We start from the raw sequence: 26,199 nt of genomic DNA, 5'->3' as shown, positions 1-26,199 counted from the left end.
TCATTTTATAAAGGCAGAGTCTACTCAACTGTTATGAGTCATCACTTAAGAAGAAAGCAAAAGTGCTTTCTTGTATGTACAAAAATAGGAAATTAAAACAGCAACAATATTCCAGCAAAAAATCACAGTTATCTCTCATCAGTTCATTCAGTCCTGGGTCATTAGTTCTTGTTCTGTTTTATCTTCACTTAGCAGACTTCTGACTCCAACTGCTTCTGGACTACAGTTCTGGGAATCCTGATTCATCACACTGGTAGGTTCTCAAAGTTGTTTCTTTTTTTTTTAACTATAGTTGACTTACAGTATTATATTTGTTTCAAGCATACAACATAGTGATTTGATATTTTTATAGATTATGCACCATACAAAGTTATTATATTATAGACTATATTCCCTATGCTGTACATTACAACCCTATGACTTATTCCATTTTATAGCTGGTAGTTCATACATTTTAATCCCTTTCACCTATTTTGCCCAACCCTCTCCCCTCTGGCAACCACTAGTTTGTTCTCTGTATCTATGAGTCTGTTTCTGTTTTGATATATTTATTCATTTGTTTTATTTTTTAGATCTCATATATAAGTAGTGTCAAACAGTATTTGTCTTCCTCTGTCTGAATTATTTCACTTAGCATAATATGCTCTAAGTCCATCCATGTTGTAGCAAGTGGCAAGATTTCATTCTTTTTTATAGCTGAGTAATATTCCATTTTGTGTGTGTGTGTGTGTGTGTGTGTGTGTATGTGTGTGTGTGTGTGTGTGTGTGTGTATATACACTGCATCTTCTTTATCCACTTATCTATTGATGGTCACTTAGGTTGCTTCCATATCTTGACTATTGTAAATAATGCTGCAATGAACATAGGGGTGCATATATCTTTACAAATTAGTGTTTTTGTTTTCTTCAGATAAATACCCAAGAGTGGAATTTCTGTGTTATATTGTAGTTCTGTTTGTAATTTTTTTAGGAACCTCCATACTGTTTTCCATAGTGGCTGTACCAATTTACATTCCCCTCAAGAGTGCACAAGGGTTCCATTGTCTCTATATCTTTGCTAATACTTGTTATTTCTTATCTTTTTAGTGATAGCCATTCTGACAGGTGTGAGGTGATATCTCATTGTGGTTTTGACTAGTATTTCCCTGATGATTCGTGATCAAAGTTGTTCAAATGGTGCTATCAGAAGCCTGTTCCCTGAAGTACCTGGTATAATCCTTTTCACAGGCTCTGAGATGCTCCTACTTCGTTGAAGATGAAGCACTCTGGCCTGTAGCTTATCGCAGGTGCTTTCAGGAAAGCATAAGTGTAAAACAGAAAACTCTCTGTGGAAGACAAGAGACTTAAAATTGCTGTGGTTAACCTATTATTGGTAAGTTTCAAGGTGAAAGATCTGATGAGAGTCCACTTTAAAAATAATGAAACTGACAAAAATATTTGGTTGTTTCTGTGGCCTGCAGAACAAGATCATAAATTCAGTCAAAAACTACTTTAGACAAAATATCTATAAACCCAATAGACCTATTTTCAAAGAACACAGTGAACATGACAATCTAATTTATAAAATGAATAAACATAATCATTTCAGAGAAAAATTTTGTGGTATATAATAATCCTGACGCAATATACCAAGAATAAAGTAAGAGTGTACCTAGAATATATGAAGAATATCAGGTAAAGAGATTTAGTGAGCTGAAGTAGGTCCTAAACATCTGTATGTGAATATAACACCATAGGTGAATAATGCAAATCTCCAATTGAAAACCACTGGCTTAGAAGATGCCAGATTCAAATGAAAGAAACTGTGCCTAAGTTAACATTTTAAAAATAACTGAAAGTATGACTAATCACACTGTACTGTTATTGTCTAATAACAGGCAAAGCAGCACCAGGATTCTAATAAATAAAGACATGTCACAGATAGCAGGGGCATTGGCAGTTCTTTAGGAACTCCCCATACAGCACACAATTAGTGAAACAGTTATATTCAATACCTTTTACCCATGCAAATTTAACCTTCTATGGTTTCAGTTTTTCACCATTGAGAACAATGATTTTGGCTGTGGGTTTGTCATATAAGGCCTTTATTATGTTGAGGTAAGTTCCCTCGACGACTGCTTTTGGAGAGTTTTTATCATAAATGGGTGTTGAATTTTGTTGAAAGCTTTTTCTGCATCTATTGAGATGATCATATGGTTTTTATCCTTCAATTTGTTAATATGGTGTATCATTGATTAATTTGCATATATTGAAGAATCCTTGCATTCCTGGGATAAACCCCACTTGATCACGGTGTATGATCCTTTTAATGTGCTTTTGGATTCTGTTTGCTAGTATTTTGTTGAGGATTTTTGCATCTATGTTCATCAGTGATATTGATCTGTAGTTTTCTTTTTTTGTAGTATCTTTGTCTGGTTTTGGTATCAGGGTGATGGTGGCCTTGTAGAATGAGTTTGGGAATGTCCCTCCCTCTGTTATATTTTGGAAGAGTTTGAGAAGGATAGGTATTATCTCTTCTCTAAATGTTTGATAGAATTTGCCTGTGAAGCCATTTGGTCCTGGGCTTTTGTTTTTTGGAAGGTTTTTTATCACAGTTTCAATTTCAGTGCTTGTGATTGGTCTGTTCATATCTTCTAATTCTTCCTGGTTCAGTCTCGGAAGGTTGTGCTTTTCTAAGAATTTGTCCATTTCTTTGAGGTTGTCCATTTTATTGGCATACAGTTGCTTGTAGTAATCTCTCATGATCCTTTGTATTTCTGCAGTGTCAGTTGTTATTTCTCCTTTTTCATTTCTAATTCTATTGATTTGAGTCTTCTCCCTTTTTTTTTTTTGATGATTCTAGCTAAAGGTTTCTCAATTTTGTTTATCTTCTGAAAGAACCAGCTTTTAGTTTTATTGATCTTTGCTATTGTTTCCTTCTTTTTCATTTCTTTCTGATCTAATGTTTATGATTTCTTTCCTTCTGCTAACTTTGGGGGTTTGTTTTGTTCTTCTTTTTGTAATTGCTTTAGGTGTGAGGTTAGGTTGTTTATTTGAGATGTGTCTTGTTTCTTGAGGTAGGGTTGTATTGCTGTAAACTTCCCTCTTAGAACTGCTTTTGCTGCATCACATAGGTTTTGGGTCGTCGTGTTTTCACTGTCATTTGTTTTTGGTATTTTTTTGATTTCCTCTTTGATTTCTTCAGTGATCTCTTGGTTATTAAGTAGTATATCATTTAGGCTCCATGTGTTTTTATTTTTTACAGATTTTTTTCCTGTAATTGATATCTAGTCTCATAGCATTCTGGTCAGAAAAGATACTTGATATGATTTCAGTTTTCTTAAATTACCAAGGCTTGATTTGTGACCCCAGATATGATCTATCCTGGAGAATGTTCCATGAGCACTTGAGAAGAAAGTGTATTCTGTTGTTTTTGGATGGAATGTCCTATAAATATCAATTAAGTCCACCTTGTTTAATGTGTCATTTAAAGCTTGTGTTTCCTTATTTATTTTCATTTTGGATGATCTGTCCATTGTTGAAAGTACTGTGTTAAAGTCCCCTACTATGATTCTGTTACTGTTGATTTCCCCTTTTATGGCTGTTAGCATTTGCCTTATGTATTGATATGCTCCTATGTTGGGTGCATAAATATTTACAATTGTTAGATCTTTTTCTTGGATTGATCCCTTGATAATTATGTAGTGTCCTTCTTTGTCTCTTGTAATAATCTTTGTTTTAAAGTCTATTTTATCTGATATGAGAATTGTTACTCCAGCTTTCTTTTGATTTCCATTTGCATGGAATATCTTTCTCCATCCCCTCACTTTCAGTCTGTATGTGTCCCTAGGTCTGAAGTGGGTCTCTTGTAGACAGCATATATATGGGTCTTGTTTTTGTATCCATTCAGCTGGTCTGTGTCTTTTGTTTAGAGCATTTAATCCATTTTCATTTAAGGTAATTATCGATATGTATGTTCCTGTTAGCATTTTCTTAATTGTTTTGGGTTTGTTATTGTAGGTCTTTTCCTTCTCTTGTGTTTCCTGCCTAGAGAAGTTCCTTTAGCATTTGTTGTAAAGCTGGTTTGGTGGTATTGAATTCTCTTAGCTTTTGCTTGTCTGTAAAGGTTTTAATTTTTCGTTGAATCTGAACGAGATCCTTGCTGGGTAGAGTAACCTTGGTTGTAGGTTTTTCCCTTTCATCACTTTAAATATGTCCTGCCAGTCCCTTCTGGCTTGCAGAGTTTCTGCTGAAAGATCAGCTGTTAACCTTATGGGGATTCCATTGTATGTTATTTGTTGCTTTTCCCTTGCTGCTTTTAACATTTTTTCTTTGTATTTAATTTTTGATAGTTTGATTAATATGTGTCTTGGTGTGTTTCTCCTTGGATTTATCCTGTATGAGACTCTCTGTGCTTCCTGGACTTGATTAACTATTTCCTTTCCCATATTAGGGAAGTTTTCAACTATAATCTCTTGAACTATTTTCTCAGATCCTTTCTTTTTCTCTTCTTCTTCTGGGACCCCTATAATTCAAATGTAGGTGCATTTAATGTTGTCTCAGCGGTCTCTGAGACTGTCCTCAATGCTTTTCATTCTTTTTTCTTTATTCTGCTCTGTGGTAGTTATTTCCACTATTTTATCTTCCAGGTCACTTATCCGTTCTTCTGCCTCAGTTATTCTGCTATTGATCCCTTCTAGAGAATTTTTAATTTCATTTATTGTGTTGATCATCATTTTTTGTTTGCTCTTTAGTTCTTCTAGGTCCTTGTTAAACATTTCTTGTAGTTTCTTCATTCTATTTCCAAGATTTTGGATTATCTTTACTATCATTACTCTGAATTCTTTTTCAGGTAGACTGCCTATTTCCTCTTCATTTGTTTGGTCTGGTGGGTTTTTACCTTGCTCCTTCATCTGCTGTGTATTTCTCTGTCTTCTCATTTTGCTTAGCTTACTGTGCTTTGGGTCTCCTTTTCACAGGCTGCAGGTTCATAGTTCCTGTTGTTTTTGGTGTCTGCCCCCAGTGGGTAAGGTCGTTCAGTGGGTTGTGTAGGCTTCCTGGTGGAGTGGACTGGTGCCTGTGTTCTGGTGGATGAGACTGGATCTTGTCTTTCTGGTGTGTAGGACCATGTCCAGTGGTGTGTTTTGGGGTCTGTGAATTTATTATGATTTTAGACAGCCTCTCTGCTAATGAGTGGGTTTGTGTTCCTGTCTTGCTACTTGTTTGGCATGGGGTGTTCAGCACTGTAGCTTGCTGGTCACTGAGTGGAGCCGAGTCTTAGTGTTGAGATGGAGATCTCTGGGAGAGCTCTCGCTGATTGATATTATGTGGAGCTGGGAGGTCTCTGGTGGTCCAATGTCCTTAACTCGGCTCTCCCACCTCAGAGGCTCAGGCCTGATGCCCGGCCGGAGCACCAATACCCTGTCAGCCACACTGCTCAGAAGAAAAGGGAGAAAAAAAAGAAAGAAAAATAAAATAAAATAAAGTTATTAAAATAAAAAAAATTATTAAAATGAAAAAAAGTTATAAAAAAAAAGAAGAGAGCACCCAAACCAATAAACACATCCACCAATGATACCAAGCACTAAAAACTATACTAAGATAAACATAAAAATTAGAAACTAGTCTGTCGCAGACAGCAAACCCCAAGTCTACAGTTGCTGCCAAAGTCCACGGCCTCTATTTTGGGATGATTCGTTGTCTCTTCAGGTATTCCACAGGTGCAGGGTACATCAAGTTGATTGTGGAGCTTTAATCCACTGCTCCTGAGGCTGCTGGGAGAGATTTCCCTTTCTGTTCTCTGTTCTCACAGCTCCTGGGGTTCAGCTTTGTATTTGCCCTGCCTCTGCATGTAGATCACCCTCTGGCATCTGTTGTTTGCCCTGGCAGGAGTGGGTTAAAGGAGCGGCTGATTAGGGGGCTCTGGCTCACTCAGGCCAGGGGGAGGGAGGGGTACGGAATGTGGGGTGAGCCTGCGGTGGCAGAGGGCAAAGTGACGTTGCAACAGCCTGAGGCCCACTGTGTGTTCTCCCAGGGAGGTTGTCCCTGGATCACGGGACTCTGACAGGGGCCGGCTGCACAGGCTTCCAGGAGGGGAGGTGTGGACAGTGACCTGTGCTTGCACACAGGATTCTTGGTGGCGGCAGCAGCAGCCTTAGCGTCTCATGCCCGTCTCTGGTGTCCCCACAGATAGCCACAGCTCGCGCCCGTCTCTGGAGCTCGTTTAGGCGGTGCTCTGCATCCCCTCTCCTTGCGCACCGTGAAACAATGGTCTCTTGCGGCTTAGGCAGGTCCAGGCTTTTTCCTGGACTCCCTCCCGGCTAGCTGTGGCGCACTAGCCCCCTTCAGGCTGTATTCACACAGCCAACCCCAGTCCTCTCCCTAGGATCTGACCTCCGAAGCCCGAGCCTCAGCTCCCAGCCCCCACCTGCCCCAGTGGGTGAACAGACAAGCCTCTCAGGCTGGTGAGTGCTGGTTGGCACCAATCGTCGGTGCGGGAATCTCTCCGCTTTGCCCTCCGCACCCCTGTGGCTGTGCTCTCCTCTGCGGCTCTGAAGCTCCCCCGCCTCCGCCACCCGCAGTCTCCACCCGTGAAGGGGCTTCCTAGTGTGTGGAAACCTGTCCTCCTTCACACTTCCCTCCCAGAGGTGCAGGTCCCATCTCTATTCTTTTGTCTCTGTTTTTTCTTTTGTCTTTTTCCCTACCCAAGTACGTGGGGATTTTCTTGTCTTTTGGGAGGTCTGAGGTCTTCTGCCAGCATTCAGTAGGTGTTCTGTAGGAGCTGTTCCATATGTAGATGTATTTTTGATGTATTTGTGGGGAGGAAGGTGATCTCCACGTCTTACTCCTCTGTCATCTTGAAGGTCCTCTGTCAAGAATGAACTTTGATAACTAACTGTTAACCAAGATGTAGCCAATAATCCAAGAAAAATTTTGTCATTTTAACAGAGGGAAAACTAAATTCTAGTTTTACATCAGTATAATATTTGATACTAAAGCTCTTTGTGAAAATCTTACAAATAAAACCATCAAACCATAGCTAGCTCTGACCAGAGTGAATAAATTTCCTTTTTATTGAACCTCTATAACTTCCTATTTCCTACATATTCTTTATAGTACAGGTTTTGAAATGGAGAAAAATGAACACATTCATTAAAACACCCCAAATATATAGATTCTCCATACCCTCAAAAAATGAGATAAAAAGAATATAAACTTATAATTATGCTTAGTAATTAATGCTTCAGTATCCCATCTTATTTAGAAATGATCTGGTATTTAATGAATATCCATTAATTTACTCAATTTAGCATCAGTTCAAGATTTTAAATGATCTAAAAATCTTGGAAACTATCATTAAGCTGACATATTATAAGATATAATTAATATTGAAATAAAGTTTTTAGAATAATGATTTAGTTTAATTAAACACAAGTTTGCATCATTCATAATCTTAAACATTTAGTAGAAGTAATATTAGCTTTTTCCATAAGTAAACCTATATAAATTTAGGAAGAACATACCAAAGTAAAATCAAAATGTAATCTTGTACGATACTTAATGCTGGTATCACAGAGAAGATTTAACTGTTTTTACTAAACCAACAATATTAAATTAGTCTCATTTGAAAAAATTTATCTAAATTATATGAACTTTAATTCTTAAAATATTTGAGTTAGTTTCATTAAGAATATCTATTTTTAGCACACTGAAATTATTAGTGAAGTTTCCTTAATTTCTGGGAATTTTAGGAATATTCAACTCATGTAAGTACTATTTATCTCTATAAGCCAATCAGAATAGAGCTCCTTTAATTGAAGAGACTTTATAATCTAATTTATTAATATTACACACTCACTCAAGAAGTAAAGGTTCTTCTAAATTATAGACATACAAAGATTCAGAAAAGATATATAAACATATTTATATGTTTGAAAAAGAGCTTATTATTGAATTATTATTATTTGAATTTTAAAATTTCAGCCATGGGTCAAACATGCAGAAATACAAAATTCACAAGTCCGGATACGCACTTCTCAATGGCCATGACATTCTTAACTGATTTGAGCTCAAAATAGACAAATAGCCAAACGAATGTCTTGAACACGTCTCTTCTTACAATTCAGATTAGCAAAGTGAAGCCCTTGAAATTACAAAAGCACTCTAGCTAAGAATTGTTTTTATACTTTTAAAATGTTGTAAAAAAAATTGATGATTATGTGACACAGAGTTTCTGTGGCCCACAAATTTTAAAATATTACTATCTGGCCTCTAACAGAAAATGTTTACCCACCCCTGCAATTCAGTCAGAGGCCTCCAAACAGTCTCAGGAGAATTTGGATTCTTCTCTTAAGAAGGCACAAGAAGGATATTCAATTTTTGAATTCTAAAGCAATACCTGAAGCCCATATCAGAAACAGTAGTTTCTAAAATCAAGACTTTTCCTTCTCAAGAGCTTAGTTTGTTTGAGAGTGAAAAAAAAAATGCTTCTTAAAAATCGAGAGATGTTGGTATCATAACAATTTATTAGAAAAAGAAGAGATCAGACTCATTCTACCCTGGCCCAGGGAGATCAATAAAATGTTGGCTTGTGCTTGGGTGGGGTGTGTGGCCTGTCCTTAGAGGAGGTCAGTGGGCCTAAAAGGAGGAGGACCTAGTGACCTTTACTCTCAGGAAGATGGGCTAGCACCTGCAGGCCACCTGCATTTGGAATAATCACTTCACAGTGTCTGAGCTGAGGGGTCAGGTGAGCTGTCTCTCACTTGGGTGTGAGGGTCTCCTTCCACAGATGGCTATAATTGCCTGTGGATCACTTAGCAGAAGGTACACCCCAAGACTTGTGGAGCCCCATTCAAACTTCCTTAAGTGGACACCTGCCCCCCTTTTAATGGCCCAAAACGTAGAGGTTAGAAATGGGGGTGGGGGGACTGGGTTTAATCCCAGAAAAATGATGATAGTGCAGAAGACAAAATGCGTGTGTATGTTCAGTAGGTCTGCACAATAGTAAAACTTAATCCCATTATACCTCTGGTAAAAGGAGAATAATAACCTCATAGGGTTGTTACAGAGATTAAATGAAATAGTAAATGTAAAACGCTTAGCACAGAGCCTGGCACATAATCAGTGCTCAAAAAATGATAGCCAGTAATATTATCTAAAAATGACATTTTAAATTAAATTAGGGCCATAGAAAGCAACATGTCTGGGAAATGGCACTTTACATACAGAGAAGCCTTCGTTGAGTTTCATTCGACTCAGGCACTCAGCCAACATATAGTACGTGCAAAGCACTGGGTTCTGTGGAGGAGACCAGGGTGGTATAGACAGTCTCTGTGCTGTATGAAGTAGGGTCAAAATATATTTTTTAAAAAGTTTATATAAGACAGTATGAATAAGTGCAATGATATAATTACTTAAGTGAATTAATATTAAGAACTCAAGTTAATCTCCCCAGCACTTTCTTTTCTATCTAGCTAGATTCCATTCTCCTTCTAATGTGTTTTTCTTAAAATTCAAAAATATGTTTACTAATGAGAATATTAACCTATTTTGTATCTTTATTGGTCATATTGAGTGATCCTATATGGTCTTTACTACATCAGCCTTGTAAGTAAGGATTGTCATGGGACTGGACTCTCCTCAAAAGTGTATAGATTGTACTGCATAGAGGACCTGTTGGAGTTAAATATCTACTTTTTCCCAACTTTTTCACAGTTAATTGTTTCTGAGCCTGAATTATGAGAAGTCATGCTTTGGGTTCTGGGAGAGTATGATTGCAGAGCTGTTGCTAATAGGAATTTACAGTGTGACTTGTTCTATCGTCACTATGCTCAACTCCAGAAACAAAAATTATACTTCAGTGGAAAATGAAGTATTATCCATCTTCCCAGTTTTCTTCCTCTAGCCCTACAACAAATTCTAGATCATCGTCTTTGAGCTATTTTGCAGGGTTTGCAAACTGTAGGGAATTGACAGATATGCAAACTCTGTCTTGTCCAGTAGACTTCCCTGCCCCTTGAGAAAAACCAGTTTTGCCCCCATTTACAATTTGATTCCTTTACTCCCTCAAGTTTGTGCTTTTTGATTTTTCCTTTGAACTGGTTTTAACATTTGCCTATGTTAAAGAAAAAAAAAATATTCTGACACGTTAAAATGGTAAGGAAGAGTCTATTCAGGACTATTATGATAGGTGTCAAGACTATTGCAATAGGGGAGAGGTACTGAGCTCAACTCCAAATACAGCAAAGACAGCTGGGGATTTATAGCCAACTAGCTGAGTGAGCGGGTGAGCAGATGAAAAGTTAATAAGCAGGGACATCAAGGGTAGAGGGATTCTTGCTAAACTGACTTAACAGGATTCTTCTTGAAGACAGGCCAGGGTTATCAGATATCAAGGATGGAGATTCTCTCTAAATGGACATAACAAGATTCTTGCTAAAATTGGTCTGTGCCATCCTATCAAGGACTAGGGCCAGAGGTTGAGATCTAGTTGAGAAAAGGGCTCAGATGTCATGGAGAGAGACTCTCACATAATGAGTAAAATAAAAATTTTAAACACGTATGCATTTTCATTTATTTATGAGAGACATTGTTCTACTTTTTCTGAAACTTATCTTTTAACACAGACAAAGCATTTCTTGTAGTATTTACCAAGCACATCTAGGACATATATTAACTGAATTATGTTTAAAGAAGCTCTGAATTCTCAACAGTATAGGAAAAGAAGTATGCCAGTTTTTATTAGAAAACAGTAAAATATTAAAGGAATCTATCTTGTAAACAATAGAGCAACAAATACACCACATTAGTTTTCCTATAGAGAGCCACCAAATTTAACAAAATTAGTTTTAATTAAAAGAAGAAAATAAAAGGGGAAGACACTACATGTAACTTGTATATAAAAGACATTCACATAAGATGAACATTTCAGGAAATAGAAGGTCTTAAATGCTGATTATGCCAGTTCCATTTAGTAAGAAAATAGTTACCATGGGAACAGTGAGTGTATATGGTATTTCACTTTCACATTAAGACAGCTTCTAAAAGGAAAGCATTTAGTGAACACTTGTTCTTGACATCGTTTGTAAGTGGCAGTGGCTCATAAAGAATGTGGCATTTCAATTTAGATGCATTATATCAGTACATCTGTATGATTTTCTCATTTCTTGATAAAATAATTTGAATAAACCTGACCTATTTTAGGGATTTTTATAACCTATATACATTACATATTTTTCCTTCCAAACTAGGGCCACAGCATCCTTTTGATTATAGGCTTTTCTTTAGAATATCAGGTTCTTGGGTGGATTTCTACTCCTAGCTTGTAACATTCACATATGGCTAATCAATTTTAAAATGTTTGATGAAGAGGTTGGTCCGAATTTAGAGGAAACCTAGAATATGGGGACCCAGACTAGGAAACTGGGTGTCCTGAAGGTTTCCAAACTCTAGGTTCTTAAGCTCATGGCTCAGTTACTAATTTCCTATCTCCACCCCTGCCTGGGGCTGGCCAGGCCACCAGTTTTAAGACCTGGCTTGGCTGAAGCTGGCCTCAGCCCTTGTGTCCTGCTGCAGCCTCCCCAGCCTCCTCTTTCCATCTATCAACAGCACTCAGGTGCATTGGCTTCTCCAGATCTCTTTTATGTTACGTCCAAAAACAGTTACTCATCTTAGCCAAGGAATGTATTGATTCTGGGTAAGTAAGTAACCATTAATTTTGTGATTTTAGCTCTAATGTACCTTTGGGGATAAGGATGGATTGTTTAAAGTGTAGCTTCTCTGACGTTCTGCAAATCTTTAGAAGGCCGTTTTAAATATTTACAAGTATACACCAAGTTGAGAAATCAGTACCATATTAGAAACCAGAAGGATTTTAGCTCTAGCTCTGCTACCAATTAGCTAAGTGACTTGGGTAAATAACGCCTATTACTCCCAGAAAATAAGGTAGCCGGAATACTCCTTTAGCATATTTCTTTCATGAACTTTAAGGAGGTTCTAGACATCATAATGGAAAAAAGACATTAACAACACAAGCCAAAGACTTCACTATCCAAATTTTTTCTAGTTTGTGATTACTCATTCCATAAAAGCAATTAACGTTGTCTTGGGCTTATGAATAATGTTTGAACTGTTAAAGAATGAAGAGGGAAAAAAACAACTTACTTCCTAAATATGTCTTGAATCTGTCACTTCTAAATCCTTGCTGTCACTGCCCTACTTCAGCCATCACTTTTTTTTTTCCCCCCTGAACTGCTGACTAGCCCCTTATGGGGTCTCTTTGCCCCTACTGCTATGTCCCCTTACACATAATCCACGTGACCATCCAAGTGCCAGAACCTACTAACCATCTGCCTTCTGCTCCTTAAGCACGTATTTCTAAATACATTTAATATGCTACTCAACAGCGCTCCAAACCCAAATCCTGTTCCTGTGCTCCTCTTTTTTTTTTTTTTTTTTTGGCGGTATGCGGGCCTCTCACTGCAGTGGCCTCTCCCGTTGCGGAGCACAGGCTCCGGACGCGCAGGCTCAGCGGCCATGGCTCACGGGCCCAGCTGCTCCGCAGCATGTGGGATCTTCCCGGACTGGGGCACGAACCTGTGTCCCCTGTATTGGCAGGCGGACTCCCAACCACTGCGCCACCAGGGAAGCCCCTGTGCTCCTCTTTAAGTGCAGACACCAGTACCTATAGAGTTGCCAAGCATGAAAATTCTGTTATCAACCCTTTCAAGTCAGGCCCCAACAAGGGTCCTCCTGCCTGGTGTCACTCGAGCCAACAGAGTGAGACCGAGTTCGCTTCAGAAGGAAAGGAAAGTTTTATTCTATCAAAGAACGGAGAGGCGTGAGCTTAAACGCTGTCCCCGATAGGCTGTGGGCGGGGCTGCTCTCCAGGGATCCCGTCAGCGGGCAGGGGGCGGGGTTCTCGCTGGGCGGGCCCCTCGCTGGGCGGGCCCAGTGTGTGCCTCTTAAGCTCCAGATCGCAGAGCCCGGCGTCCGCCGCCATTTTGGGTTGAGGGTCGTCCTAGGCTCTTCTGCGCACAGCCTAAGTTGGGGTGCTGGCGCAGTCGTTTCACACCTGGGAGCTTGGGTCTGAAGAGGCCACCTGGGAACGCGGCCTCTGCATGCAGCACCCTACGAGCCAGTGAAACTAGACTGAGCACGAAGAACAAGAAGAAAAAAAAAAGGTTAGACTTTATTTTATTACCCAGATTCTATTTTTATTTCCCGGGAATTGTTAATGGGCTTTACCGGTGACAATTGGGAATTGACTTTGACTCCTTTCTCATCCCAGCACTTTCTCTAAATCATCAGTCCAGTTAATTCCCTCCATCCTTAGTATCTTTTAAATGTGTCCCCCCTCTCTCATGCACTGCTGCTGCCTCCGCTAAAGCCACCACAGTGCCGCCCAGGTATTACCGAAACAGCCGCCGAATTGAGGATCTGCTCCTTTAGTCTTGGCCCCTCTTTCCATCTGTGAAAGTGCAGACAGGTGGTCTCCACCCTAGAAGAAAAGTTTATCCCAAGCTATAGACAGTCAATTTCCTTACTCTGCCTTTTCTCTATAAAAATCTCTGCCCAGCCCCTGTTGACGGAGCATTCCTAACCACTTCTGGTTTGGTGCTGCCGGATTGGAAGTGATTTTTGCTCAGATAAACTCTTAAACTTTTGGCATACCTGAGTGCAACTTTTAACAGTGGCAAACCCAGCGCCCCAGGCTCTGGCCACTCTGCCTCCGGAGCCTCATTCTCTTGTACCTCCTGGCCTTACACTTGGTGTTTCACACCCATAACCCCCAGTAGTTCTTCCAAATAGAGATGATAAAATCATGTATTTTAGGTCTTCGCTCTACCAGGGCTTGCTTCCTATACCTCCTTCAGTCCTCAGCTCACCTGTAACATCTTTCAGGCTCTTCTCTGACCGCCCACCCGCCCACCTACTCCCACAGGTGCTCCTGTTCACGCCCCCACTATGCTCTGTTCACATCTCCAGCATTGCGCTCAGCATCCTGGGTGATATAATTAGCTGCGTATTTGTCTCTTTCCCTGACTGGGTTCTGTGCTCCGTCAGAAGGCGAGGACTGTCTTCTGACGTAGGAATTACCCCTGGTGGGGGACTGGTTGCTGGTAGGATTGTGGAACCGCCAGGAATTCCATGTAGAAGGAGCTGAGAGTTGAGACAGGGGGTCGGGGGATGAGAAGAGGCTGAAGTGTGAGCAGCGGCCAGACTCTGAAAGCCTTCCAAGCTGTGGCCCACTTCTGACTTATTTTTCCTCTTGTTAATAGGGGTTGTTTGGCTGTGCTTTTCCAGACAAAATGAAGCAGATAATAAATGCAATGGTTTTTGTCTTTCTATCAGAGAAGCAAAAAAAATGATTTGTCTCTTGGGAAAAAAAATCAGCTAACAAAGGGAGTGGTTGTAAACAATAGAATTAATTGCCTCTCCTAGGACTGTTATTTGGTGTCTATTTAAGGCTACTAGATTTTATTTTAATTACTCCGTTGTGTACCGTATTTGCATATATTTGCATATGTCTCTGTGATGGCTTTAAGGGATCTAACTAAGATGACTTCAGCTGACTAAAAGCCTTGCTTTCAGAGCCTAAAAAATAAAATAGCTCACAGAGAACAAAAGGAAGTGTCTTAGGGCAGAGATACAGACAGTTAAGGGTTGTCCTTCCGGGTGTTGTGAACCCAAGTCCATGTGCCCGATTCGCAGTGAGGCCAAACAAACCAAAAGTCAGAGTATGGAGCGCAGAAAGGATTATTGCAAGGGCCACACATGGAGAAGCGGGTGGCGCATGCTCAAAAGACGTGAGCTCCCCTTTTTAAAGATGAGGGAGTCGAGTCACAGGGTGTGTGATCAGCTCGTGAACAATTCTCTGATTGGTTGATGGTGAGGTAACAGGGTAGTGTCCCAAGAGTTAACATTATCGGGGCTTCCCTGGTGGCGCAGTGGTTGAGAGTCCGCCTGCAGGTGCAGGCGACATGGGTTCCTGTCCCCAGTCTGGGAAGATCCTACATGCTGCGGAGCAGCTGGGCCCGTGAGCCATGGCCGCTGAGCCTGCGCGTCCGGAGCCTGTGCTCCGCAACGGGAGAGGCCCCAGCAGTGAGAGGCCCGCGTACTGCAAAAAAAAAAAAAAAAAAAAAATGAGTTAACATTGTCAATCCTCAGGCTCCACTAGGTCTGGGGGCTACATGCTCATGGTCAACAAATAGATGACCTAATTATTTCTGGTACTCCTTTTTGTAAGGTGTGGTAGGCTGGATAATGGGCTTCCAAAGATCTTCATGTCCTAATCCCCAGGACATAAAATACGTTACCTTAAAAGACAAATTAAGGGTTTTGAGACGGAAGATTGCTCTGAGTTATCTGAGTGAGCCCAGTATAATCATAAGGGTTACATAAAAGAGAAGAGAACGTGGTGTGATGATGGAGCCAGAGGTTGGAGTGGTTTGCTTTGCTGACGGACCAAGGGGCCATAAGCCAAGGGATATGGGTGGGCACTAGAAGCTGAAAAAGGTAAGGAAGTGTATTCTCCCCCCAGAACCTCCAGCAGGAACCATTCCTGCCAACATCCTGATTTTAGTCTATTCAAGCTTGTTTTGGACTTCTGACCTCCAGAACTGAAAGGGGATATATTTGTGTTGTTTTAAGCCAAGTCTGTGATGATTTTTTTATAGGAGCAATAGGAAATTGACACGTAAGTTAAAAAAAAAAAAAAACCCCAAATCTTTGTGATTTTCAGGAGCCCTCTGGAAAACCCCAAATATAGTTTAGGTATAAAAGACACCTTGAATTTTTTTTCCCCCGATTTTAGAATCTGCTCTTGAAAGAAAAAAATCGAAAGTTTGGGGAAATTTGGTCCTTTACTAACAGAGTATCGTAGATGCTCGAGTACATGAATAGTTTTAGCTGAACTACTTTTTAATCAGAGTGACAATGGAAAATATTAAATACCATGACTTTGGCTCTTTCAGTGAGAATTTTTTTTAATAATAAAGAACATTAGTAAATCAGCCAAAGTACAGAAAATTATTTTAGTGAGATATGGAATCTCTGATATCAAGAGAAGATTACATAGATGATAAATAATAACCTTTCCTGCTCCTTGTTAAGAGCAGACCAAATACTCCAAGATCAATTTTAATGGAAAGAAGACCAGATTCTAATTTTGTATTAACATAATATTGGGCCATAAAGGATTAAAATAATTATTTCTTTATTTAAAACATGAATTACTTCATCAAAACGGAGCCAACTTTGCCAAATTTTGAACATGTATCCTTGCTTATTTTTAGGTTTCTTATTTGTGTTTATTACAAACCAAGGCGGCAAAATCATTTTCTGTATTTCCTCTTCAATTTTATATATTCATTCAAGTTTGAACCTTCACTATTTGCATTCCCATTTTGGAATAATATGCTTAGTTTTAGGACAAATTCCTCTCCTTTTTTCTTAATAAACACTCCATTACCTTTTATACACAGTGATATTTCTCTGCCACTCTTTTCCTACCAGACTCTTAATCACCCATATTAGTTTCAACTTTTAGCTGAAGGAGCTAACTTCTACTTACAGACAGAACGAGGTGGGGGGATGAGGAGTCGATCTTTCAAATTTAAGCATTTTAGAAAGTCAGAAGAGTAAACCTAATATGCCTTCCAATAGTCATGTGGATCATTTTATCACATTGTTAAAATGGCAAAAACAAACACCTTCATTAACACGGTGGTTCTAATTTTTTTCTCCAGGAGATGTTTGTTAACGTTTGGTGACATTTTTGATTGTTATGACTTGGAGGGGAGGGGTAGTGCTAATGGCATCTAGTGGATAGAGGCCAGGGATGTGGATATTCTGCAATGCACAGGATAGTCCTGCACAGCAAAGAATTATCTTGTCCAAAATGCCGACAGTACCTCTGTTGAGAACCCCCTGCTTAACATAACCTCAAGGTATAGCCACATTGCAACATATTATATGAGAGATAGATATGAAAATATACATATATATGTCTCAAACTTGAGACGAGATATATATATATATTTATAATCTTTGCCTCTTATGTTGCAATGTGGCTTTATCTTGAGTTTATATTAAGCAGGGTTTTTCATATTTTATATATATATATATAAAAACTATGTTTTCAGACCAATGTTACAGTATTTATCTTATTAGAAATTATCTTTGTATAACTGAATCACTTTACTGTACAGCAGAAATTAATACAACATTGTAAATCTATAATACTTCAATAAAATTAAAAAAAATTATCCAGATATCCAAAGATTTTTTATTAACTCAATATTATCTTAAGATCTTGAAAATTATGTATAAGCTGATGTACTATAGAACACAATCACTATTCAATAATAATTTTATGTTTTTCATAACCCCAAATTTTTATGAAATGTGTTGGCTTGTCTGATCAGTAAACCCATATATGAGTTTTGAGGAATTCAGATGAAATTGTTTACTCATGAGAAAAAAGATCTACTGTGAAATGTTTTCTTGCATCATACTCTACATAGATAAATTCAGGGAGAAGACATATAGCTGCTTTTAAACCAAAGTGATCAAACAAGTCTAATATGTCCAAAGATTTACTTTGATTACGTAAAGTTGGGTTATTTTATAAAAATGCTTCTGAGCTAGCAGTTTTTATGCTAGCTAGTGGTTGGTTTGTGGATTTGGGGTATGGGTGATAGCATATTTAAAGTATCAGAAGTTTAGTTTACTTTTCAGGAATTCTGGTAATATTAGATTTATGTAAGGGCTTATCATTATTTACAACACAATGAAAACAGAGCTCCTTTATGAGGCTTTATATCTATTTTATTAATACTTGCCCAGTGTAGTTATGTATTTCAGTCTCTGGCAACAAGAGGAAAAGGTATTTTCAATGACAAACAGCTGGACAAACAGCTTGACTATTCAGTTCTATAACATCAGCCATAGGTCAGAAGTAAACTCAAAATCACAAAAAACAAGTGGCCCAAATTGTAAAGAGTTATTCCGCTTTACAGTGGGCACTTTAAAAAACTGACTTGAGCTTGCAGACAACCTGAAAAAGAAACAAAAATACAAACAAACCAGATTTTCTGCTTTTCACCTGATACCCATCATCCATTTGAGGCTCTTTGTGGTACGGCCCCCCAAACTGCCAAAATATTATCTTTAAAATGTTAAAATATGACTCATACAAATATAGAATAAACATAAACACATGTTAAAGATTTACTTAACTCATTGATGAGGGAACCAGCGAAGTGGTAAAGCTGGTTCAAAATTCATTTGAGGTACAGTGCATTTAAAGACAATGAAAAAGAAAAGATTGCCAGGTAGATACAAAGTTGTTTTATGTCCAAAAATGCAATTAAAGTATAACCTTTGGGGTTACTTTTTCTTCTTCACAGAAATCATTTAATCTCTATCAGACAAAAATCTGACAGTTACACTGTAACTTCACAGCATCTGAACCCTAATCAACAGTAAATGGTATGACAAAGATACAGTCCCATGGAGAATTAAATAATCCCTGCACGGGTCTATCAGACAGTGATTCAATATGACATTGAATCAGGACGAGCAGCCCTCCTTTTTCCTTAAGTTTTTGTTAATTTTCTGAGTACAATATTCTCCTGTAATTGGCCCCAGGGAACTTACAAGGAAATGTAGATTTCCACATTCAGGAAGAGAAGGTCTCTTTCACTCATTCAACAAAAATATTTGACATTTATTATGTACCAGGCACTGCACTAGGCCTGGAAGTATAGCAATGAACAAAACATAAAAATCTCTGATTACCCTTACATTCTAGTAGGAGGAGGTAGATTATAAACAAGAGGTGTTTACATATTAGATGGAGACAAGGGCTGTTGAGATGTGTGATAGTGTGTTCAATGATGGAAAGTGCTAAGAAGAATCAAGCAGGAAGGGGGGATGGGGAGTGGTAGCATTTTTAGGAAAGGCGACCAAGGAAACACTCATGGAAGTGATGCCTGAGTAAAGATCTGAAGGAGGTGAGGAGGAAGGGTGCCGAGGTGGGGCACAGGGAGAGGATGGAGTCCGTATTGTGCTCCTTAGGAGAGAAGGGTGTGAAGAGGGAAACTTCTAACAGTCAGGTATGGGCTTAGATGCCATTTAGGAACTTCGGTATTATGTTGCCATGATAACCATTGTGTGGTTACATACCATGCCGTAACCATGCATAATAACTATTGTATGGTTCTAAAGAGGTTTGCTAAGGTTTGGGCTTAACTGAGGCTGATGAATTTGGGGCTCCTAGTACTGTGATTTTTCAATCATAAATTATATTTGGTTAATTTTAAGTGATAAAAACATTTAAGTGATAAAATAATCATTATATTCTTTTAAGGATTTTTACAATGATATAATGTCATAGATCCTATTCTACCTCCTGCCTTAAGCTCTTTTGGGAGAGAAAAAAGGGTGATTTTTAAAAAGTACTACATTATGCCTTAGTCTTTTCTTCTCCTTTACAAGCCTATCTGGAAAGTGCACCTGTCATTGATTTTGGTCTCAAAAATCCTGCTTTTTTCCCATAGTTTAATTTCATTTCTACACAAGAAAAGTACCACTTTAATATTGTATATATGTCATGCAGAGAAGAGTAGAAATATTAATTGCCAGTGCTTCAGTCCAATTTGTGTGTCTCTAAGAAATGTCAGTGATAGGCAGCATGTACTTCTGATGATGGTGAGTCAGCAGAACAGATGTGGCTTAAATAGAAACAACCTAAGCACATGATAGAAGGTACTTGGGGGTAATTGGCAAAGTTGGTAGGATGGTGCACCAATTAGCTTAATATGAAGAAGGTACTCAGAAGAGTATATTATCGTGGAAATACTAATGGAACAAAGTAGTCTTAAAACAGACCCTTTACATCTTTCAGGATGATTTTTTCAGCAGTACCAGGTCACAGGCTCTGCAGTATTATGGTAGTAATAGATCTGAATCAGCAATCCAAGGGAATTTCAACTTCAATTAAAATTCCTGCTTGGCTGTAACCTCTACTGTTTTCAAATCAAATTGACTCAAGTTATTTGTGTACTTACACAATTAGAAACTCCTGCGGGCACCTAGCGTCTCATCGGTGTACAGCCAAAGTTTGCAGAGTTGAATAACAGCACTGCCACTGAATCTAATGTCACTCATGGACACTGATCGTGACAGTAACTGCTACTGAGTTGCCATGTGCACAGTGGCAGACACTGTAAAAGGTGCTACATAGGTGTGCGCTTACCTAATCCTCTCAGCAACTTAGGACAAAACCTTAAAGATAAATCTGTGACTCAGAAAATTAAGTAGTTTGTCCAAAGCTATGTGGATTTGGTAAGTCCTGAGCTTGGGGTTTGAATTCTCTACTATGCTAGTTATTCTGCCCTCAGATAATCTTGGCAGTTTTTCATAAGAACCAAAACTAGCAAAAGGAAAAACATGTTTAAAGTTCTTCACATATTATAATCTTAGGTTAAAGGACCAAATAAGGTCACACATGGAAAGAACCTTTAGTGTAGATTGAAAAATGAGGACTTTTTACTTTTATAGCTGTGTCCCACTTAGAATCACTTTTCATCTAATAGAAAAAAAAAAGAAAGCAATTTCATGAAGTGCTAATTTTAATCAACTTGCATCTGTGTAAGGACCTCCAGCCCTCTCTTGCATATTCCATTATATAATTTTCCCCTTTCTAGGCCCGACAATACTGAAAAGATTTATACCTGGACATACGATGTTCTTTCCAATTCCAAATACCTTCTCTTTTCCTGAATATTAGTTTACAGAAGGGCCTTAACAAGTACTATAATACATATCAAATTGAATTAAAAATCAGAGTAAATCTTAGGCTCTTTCTGCTTGTGAGGGAAATTTGCTTATTCTGTTGATTTTCTCCTCATATGGTTACAAATTTCAGTAATTTCTGAATTGAGGGGAGGATACTAAGCATCTTATTTCTTAGCTTTTTCTCTCTGTAATTCAGATATGCTATAGAGGCTACTGGAATGTTTTTCACCACTCAGCACAAATGTTATAACTTGATGCAGTTGTTTTTGCTAAAGTATAATGGCCTTTACTGCCCTAAAACCACTTCACTAAGGCTCAGAAGGGAAGCTTTTTTTTTTTTTTTTTCCTCAGAAACAACTTTAAAATGCACCCTTTGGTTTCAGTGGTTAGGGGCCAGTTTGGTTCCCAGAAGATATAAATGAAAACAGCTTTTTCAGAGGCACGAATCTCCCTTCTAAGGGGTCCTGGCATTGCTACCTAGTGAGACTCAGACTTGCTACCCCTTATGTTATGAGAGGTACCAGCTCGATGGTGGTACCTCTTTCTACGTGGGGCCTATCCCTAGAAGATGCATCAGTCAGGGCTGCTTGTGATACTGACAGCACACCCAAATAGGATAATTGAGAGAGGTTTAATGAGGGACCAGGTTTAATGAGGGACCAGGGTATAAGCAGGGTTAGGAAACTAATGAAAGATGGTGAAGGCAAGCAATAGGAGGGGCATTTACTGCTTCAAGGCCTGTGGGGCAAAGGGAAGGGAGTGACTGTTAGAACCTGGAGAGAGATACAGCTGTAGGAAAAGTCCCTGGGGAGCTGTGGCTTTAGTAGAGGAACCCACGATAGAGCAGCCCTGCCAACCGTGGCCTGGCAGGCAGGGAGCTGGGGAAGTAAGTACCTGGTCCCTGTTCTCCTGCCACGCTCTGATCCCTTGCTGGTGCTTCCCATTGGCTGAGCCTGACTAGAAGCCAGATTGAAGCCTGGAGTGAAACCACTACGTTAGTGGATTCAAAGTGGATTTGTGACCTCAAGGATAGCTGTTCATTCATTCATCCATTCATTCAAGGAAAAGTGTGTTTTCTTTCTTTTTTTTTTTAGCTCAGCTTTTGGCAAACTGCTATGATGAGCACTAGAATTACAAAGATGAAAAGACATGACCTTACTTTCTTGAAGCTTACTATTTTATAAAGGAAGGCAGATAATCAGGCAATTAACCAACAACAAAGTTATAGCATAGTGATGTAGTAGAAGTTTAAGCAAAGTGCAGTTGAATCACAGTTAAGGCAACGAGGGGTCAGTGGTCAATTCTCTGAAAAGATCTGTTGACTAAGCAAAGTTAAGTTTATTAAACAAACTCCCAGCGTGCAGAGTTTTTGACATAGTAGTTTCAGGTTAGTAAGCACACAGTGAAGTGAGAGTATTGAATGAGTCTTGATGAGCAAACTCTGTCTTGTTATGTAAACTACTTTAGTTGGCTTGCAGTGGTATCTTACAGGAACAAATATTTCCTGGAGCAAACAGCTAAGTTATTTTTGCTTATCTCAAAGGCAAACAAAAACACAGGGAAAGGAAACACAGGCAAGGGAAAATATGCTTGGTCCCAGGATTATTTGACAGAGACAGGAAATTAATTCAATTTCAGTCTTAGAGTGGAGAAGGAAAATAACATTTATTAAACATCAACCGGGTAATATGGTTTAATCCTCACTCTAGCCCTGAGGAATTAGGTAGTAGTATTCCTGCTTTATAGTTCACAAAACAACTAATAGTGCCAGGAATTTACTTTCCTTTGGGGATGGAGAGTTGGGGAAGGATTCTAAAAGGAGAGAATATTCTAGATGACCTCAAAGATGCATAGGATTTCAACAATTGGGGAAGATAAGATGGATGGGAATGGGGGGAATGAATTCAGGGACAGGGAACAGAATGTAGACTCTAAGGTGTGAAAGTGCCTGGCATGTTTTAGGGCATGGGCTGCAGGTTTGTGGGAGATTGATGTGAGCCATGAGGAACCCATAGTAATTAGAATTAGGGCTCATGAGGGGAAACACTTTTCTTCCTCCCCTTATGTTCAGTTTGTAAAATAGGGACTTTCACCAGCACATCCACCTTCTCAAGTTTAAGTAGCTTAAACTTGAACTGTCACTCTCCTTCCAGCAAGGCGTGACTAAGCTGCTTAGTGAGATGGGGTGAAGTTCCCCATGCTCTGTGAGCTGGTGTCTTGAATCTCGTTCTCTCACTGAAAATGGTGACCTGCCTTCTCTCCTTTTATTGCAGCCTTAACTGTTTATTATTCTATCCCCAGCTTGGAACAGTGCTTGTATCATGTTAAATATACACCTTCTATGATAAACATTAATTAAGTGAATGATCGAGTAAATAAATGGAATAAAACATAACCATTTGGGGGAGTATATTTGAAACAAGAATGGTTGTATATAATTTTCCTCATTCCAAACATACCTGTTCTCTTATTCCTTTTAGACTCCAGAGGACTTGATGAGATTTCTGGGTTTTGTTGTTGTTGTTGTTTTTGTGTGTTTCTTTTTTTTTAAAGCATGTGTTTTTGATACGATTTCATTGTTAACCTGAATGGATGTCACTGTTGGCTGGCTCCACCTGTGGATTTCAGGCAACTAAAAATAAGCTAGGCATCAGAAATAATTGCATTTGAAAATTATCCTGATTCTTCCCCTGAGTCATGGAATAAAGGTCTCCTGCCAGGTGTGGTCCTTCACCCAGGCTCCTCAAGGTGCCTTTTTTTTAAAAAAAAAAAAATTATTTAATTTTTATACAGCAGGTACTTATTAGTTATCTGTTTTATACATATTAGTGTATATGTGTCAATCCCAGTCTCTTGAATCATCCCCCCGCCAACTTTCCCCCCTTGGTGTCCATACATTTGTTCTCTACATCTGTGTCTCTGTTTCTGCCTTGCAAACTGGTTCATCTATACCATTTTTCTAGATTCCACATATATGCATTAATATATGATATTTGTTTTTCTCTTTCTGACTTACTTCACTCTGGATGACAGTCTCTAGGTCCATCCACATCTCTACAAATGACCAGTTTTGTTCTTCTTATGGCTGAGTAATATTCCATTGTATATATGTACCACATCTTCTTTATCCATTCATCTGTCGATGGGCCTTTAGGTTACTTCCATGACCTGGCTATTGTAAATAGTGCTGCAATGAACATTGGCGTGCATGTGTCTTTTTGAATTATGTTTTTCTCTAGGTATATGCCCAGTGGTGGGATTGCTGGGTCATATGGTAATTCTATTTGTAGTTTTTTAAGGAACCTCCATACTGTTCTCCATAGTGGTTGTATCAATTTACATTCCCACCAGCAGTGCAAGAGGATTCCCTTTTCTCCACACCCTCTCCAGCATTTGTTGTTTGTAGATTTGGTAATGGTAATGGCCATTCTGACTGGTGTGAGGTGATACCTCATTGTAGTTTTGATTTGAATTTCTCTAATAATTAGTGATGTTGAGCATCTTTTCATGTGCCTCTTGGCCATCTGTTGGTTTGTCTTTATTTTCAAGGACTAGTCATTTGAATATAGACCTTTTTAGAATGTTTAAGACACCAACATGATTCTTCACTAAAGCTCCAAATAAATGATGTCCCGCCTGTGTTTACAAAGGCAGTAAAAAATGAACTGCAGGTGATTACCTGGTCCATTTAACCACATCAGGATGAACTGTTTTAAAATTAGTTTTATATCAGTCCTCAGGAAGATGGATTTAATTTTTCCTCTCCCAAATGTTGATTCTTATTATCTTTATAATCCCAATTCCAGTTCTTCATCACTCAAAGGTAAATATATCTTTTTCTTTTTTTAACAAACCTACATTTTAAAAAGCCATTTTAAATGAAGTACATTTTACAACAATGTAAGTAATTTGAACAATATTTGGTTATTTTGTTTACCAAAGCCATTGGAAACAGTTAATTGTGAATACACTAGGAGATGAGCCATTCCCGATTCAAACAGGTAATCACAGATATTTCGGAGGGACATTTGCCAAGCTGTGATACAAGGATAGTACCCATCACCAACCATCATTAGGCATTTACTGTTTTACTTAAATAAGACAGTAAACTTACATTTTCTGGACATAAATAAATATTTATACAGACCAGCATATCTTCATTTGACCTTAAAATGTGTTAGTCACAACTACCATTTATTGTGGGCTTTATAGGTATTTTCAGGCTAGTTACTCTTATTATTCCCATTTTATAGAGGAGAAACCAAGGTGCGTATCTTTCATTTTTTTCTCTATCTTGCTTCTGAAGAGTCAGATTCACAGTTTGGACTTAATGGTGATGAGTCCAAACTGTGAAGAACTGTGATAACTCCTACTGTGAAGAAACGTTTTCTAAAGAATTAAATTAATTTTAAAGAATTAGATTCATAAATTAAAATCTGTGAAATTTGTGAAATCAGTTAAACTGGAACCTCAAGAGTTGAATAGGGCTTAGTGAGCTAATAGCGTCTTGTGACATATTAACTTGAAAGAAAAATACTCTAAATGTATAACCTTATGTACAACATAATAAATTATAGTCTTTTATCCTGTTTTGGGAGGTTTAGCAAATCCTAAATGAAAAACCTTCCACCACACAGTGGAACACTGTACACTGTAGATATAAATATGGGTAGAAATGTATTTGCTTACTGTATTGAGTTTCACATATTTTTAAGGCTTTATTTAATTTCAGTATAGTTGATTTACAATATTAGTTTCAGGTGTACAACGTAGTGATTCAACATTTTTAAAGATTATACTCCACTTATAGCTATTATAAGGTATAGTCCCTGTGCTGTGCAGTTAATCCTTGTAGCTTATTTATATTTACACAGTAGTTTATACCTCTTAATTCCCTGCCGCTAGCTTGTTCTCTGTTTCTGTTTTGTTATATTCATTCATTTGTTTTAGTTTTTTAGATTCCTCATGTAAGTGATAACATAGAGTATTTGTCTTTCTCTGTTTTACTTATTTCACTAAGCACAGTACCCTCCAGGTATTTTTGATGGAAAAGCATTTTTTAAAAATATCTGACATTAAATTAACATTATTTTTAATCATTTAACTCCATTTTTATTTTTTTGAAAATGTAGTGCATGTAAAATTATAAAAATGTAAAAATACACAAAAACGAAAAACAAGTCTGCTTTGTGCTACATCTCACAATTCCCAGTTCCCCTTCCTAGAATCAACCACTCTAATCAATGTGCTGTGTATCCTTCCACAAAATTTTATGCACATACCAGTGTCTGGCCACATCTTTTTTTTTAACACAAAATATTAACATGTTATACAGACTGCCCCTCACCTTGATCCTTTTGCTTAACCATATATCTGATAGATTGTTCCATATTGGCTCATAAATTGCTTACCTCTTTT

General features: G+C 38.3%; 1 protein-coding gene across 14 annotated transcripts in view; it reads left to right on the top strand.

Annotated features, from left to right (window-relative positions):
- LOC307176463 (uncharacterized protein) overlaps nt 1–26,199 on the top strand; it is a 496,599-nt gene that overhangs the window by 104,651 nt on the left and 365,749 nt on the right. For 10 of the 14 annotated variants that reach the window (XR_013824767.1, XR_013824768.1, XR_013824769.1 and 7 more), the window contains exon 3: nt 193–253. Coding sequence is in view for 3 of the 14 variants with exons in the window: in XM_079902602.1 (XP_079758728.1) it covers nt 193–253 (61 nt within the window). In the remaining 11 variants the exon portion in view is untranslated. Of the gene's footprint in view, nt 1–192; nt 254–1,227; nt 1,358–12,876; nt 13,161–26,199 lie in introns of those variants that run through there. The other 4 variants (XR_013824776.1, XR_013824777.1, XM_079902604.1 and 1 more) reach the window with 3 other exon arrangements.

Source organism: Stenella coeruleoalba (genome assembly GCF_951394435.1).
Source record: "Stenella coeruleoalba genome assembly, chromosome: 18".
NCBI lineage: Eukaryota > Metazoa > Chordata > Mammalia > Artiodactyla > Delphinidae > Stenella > Stenella coeruleoalba.
The sequence above is the reverse complement of the archived record's forward strand: the minus strand, read 5'-3'. Positions and strand labels throughout refer to the sequence as shown.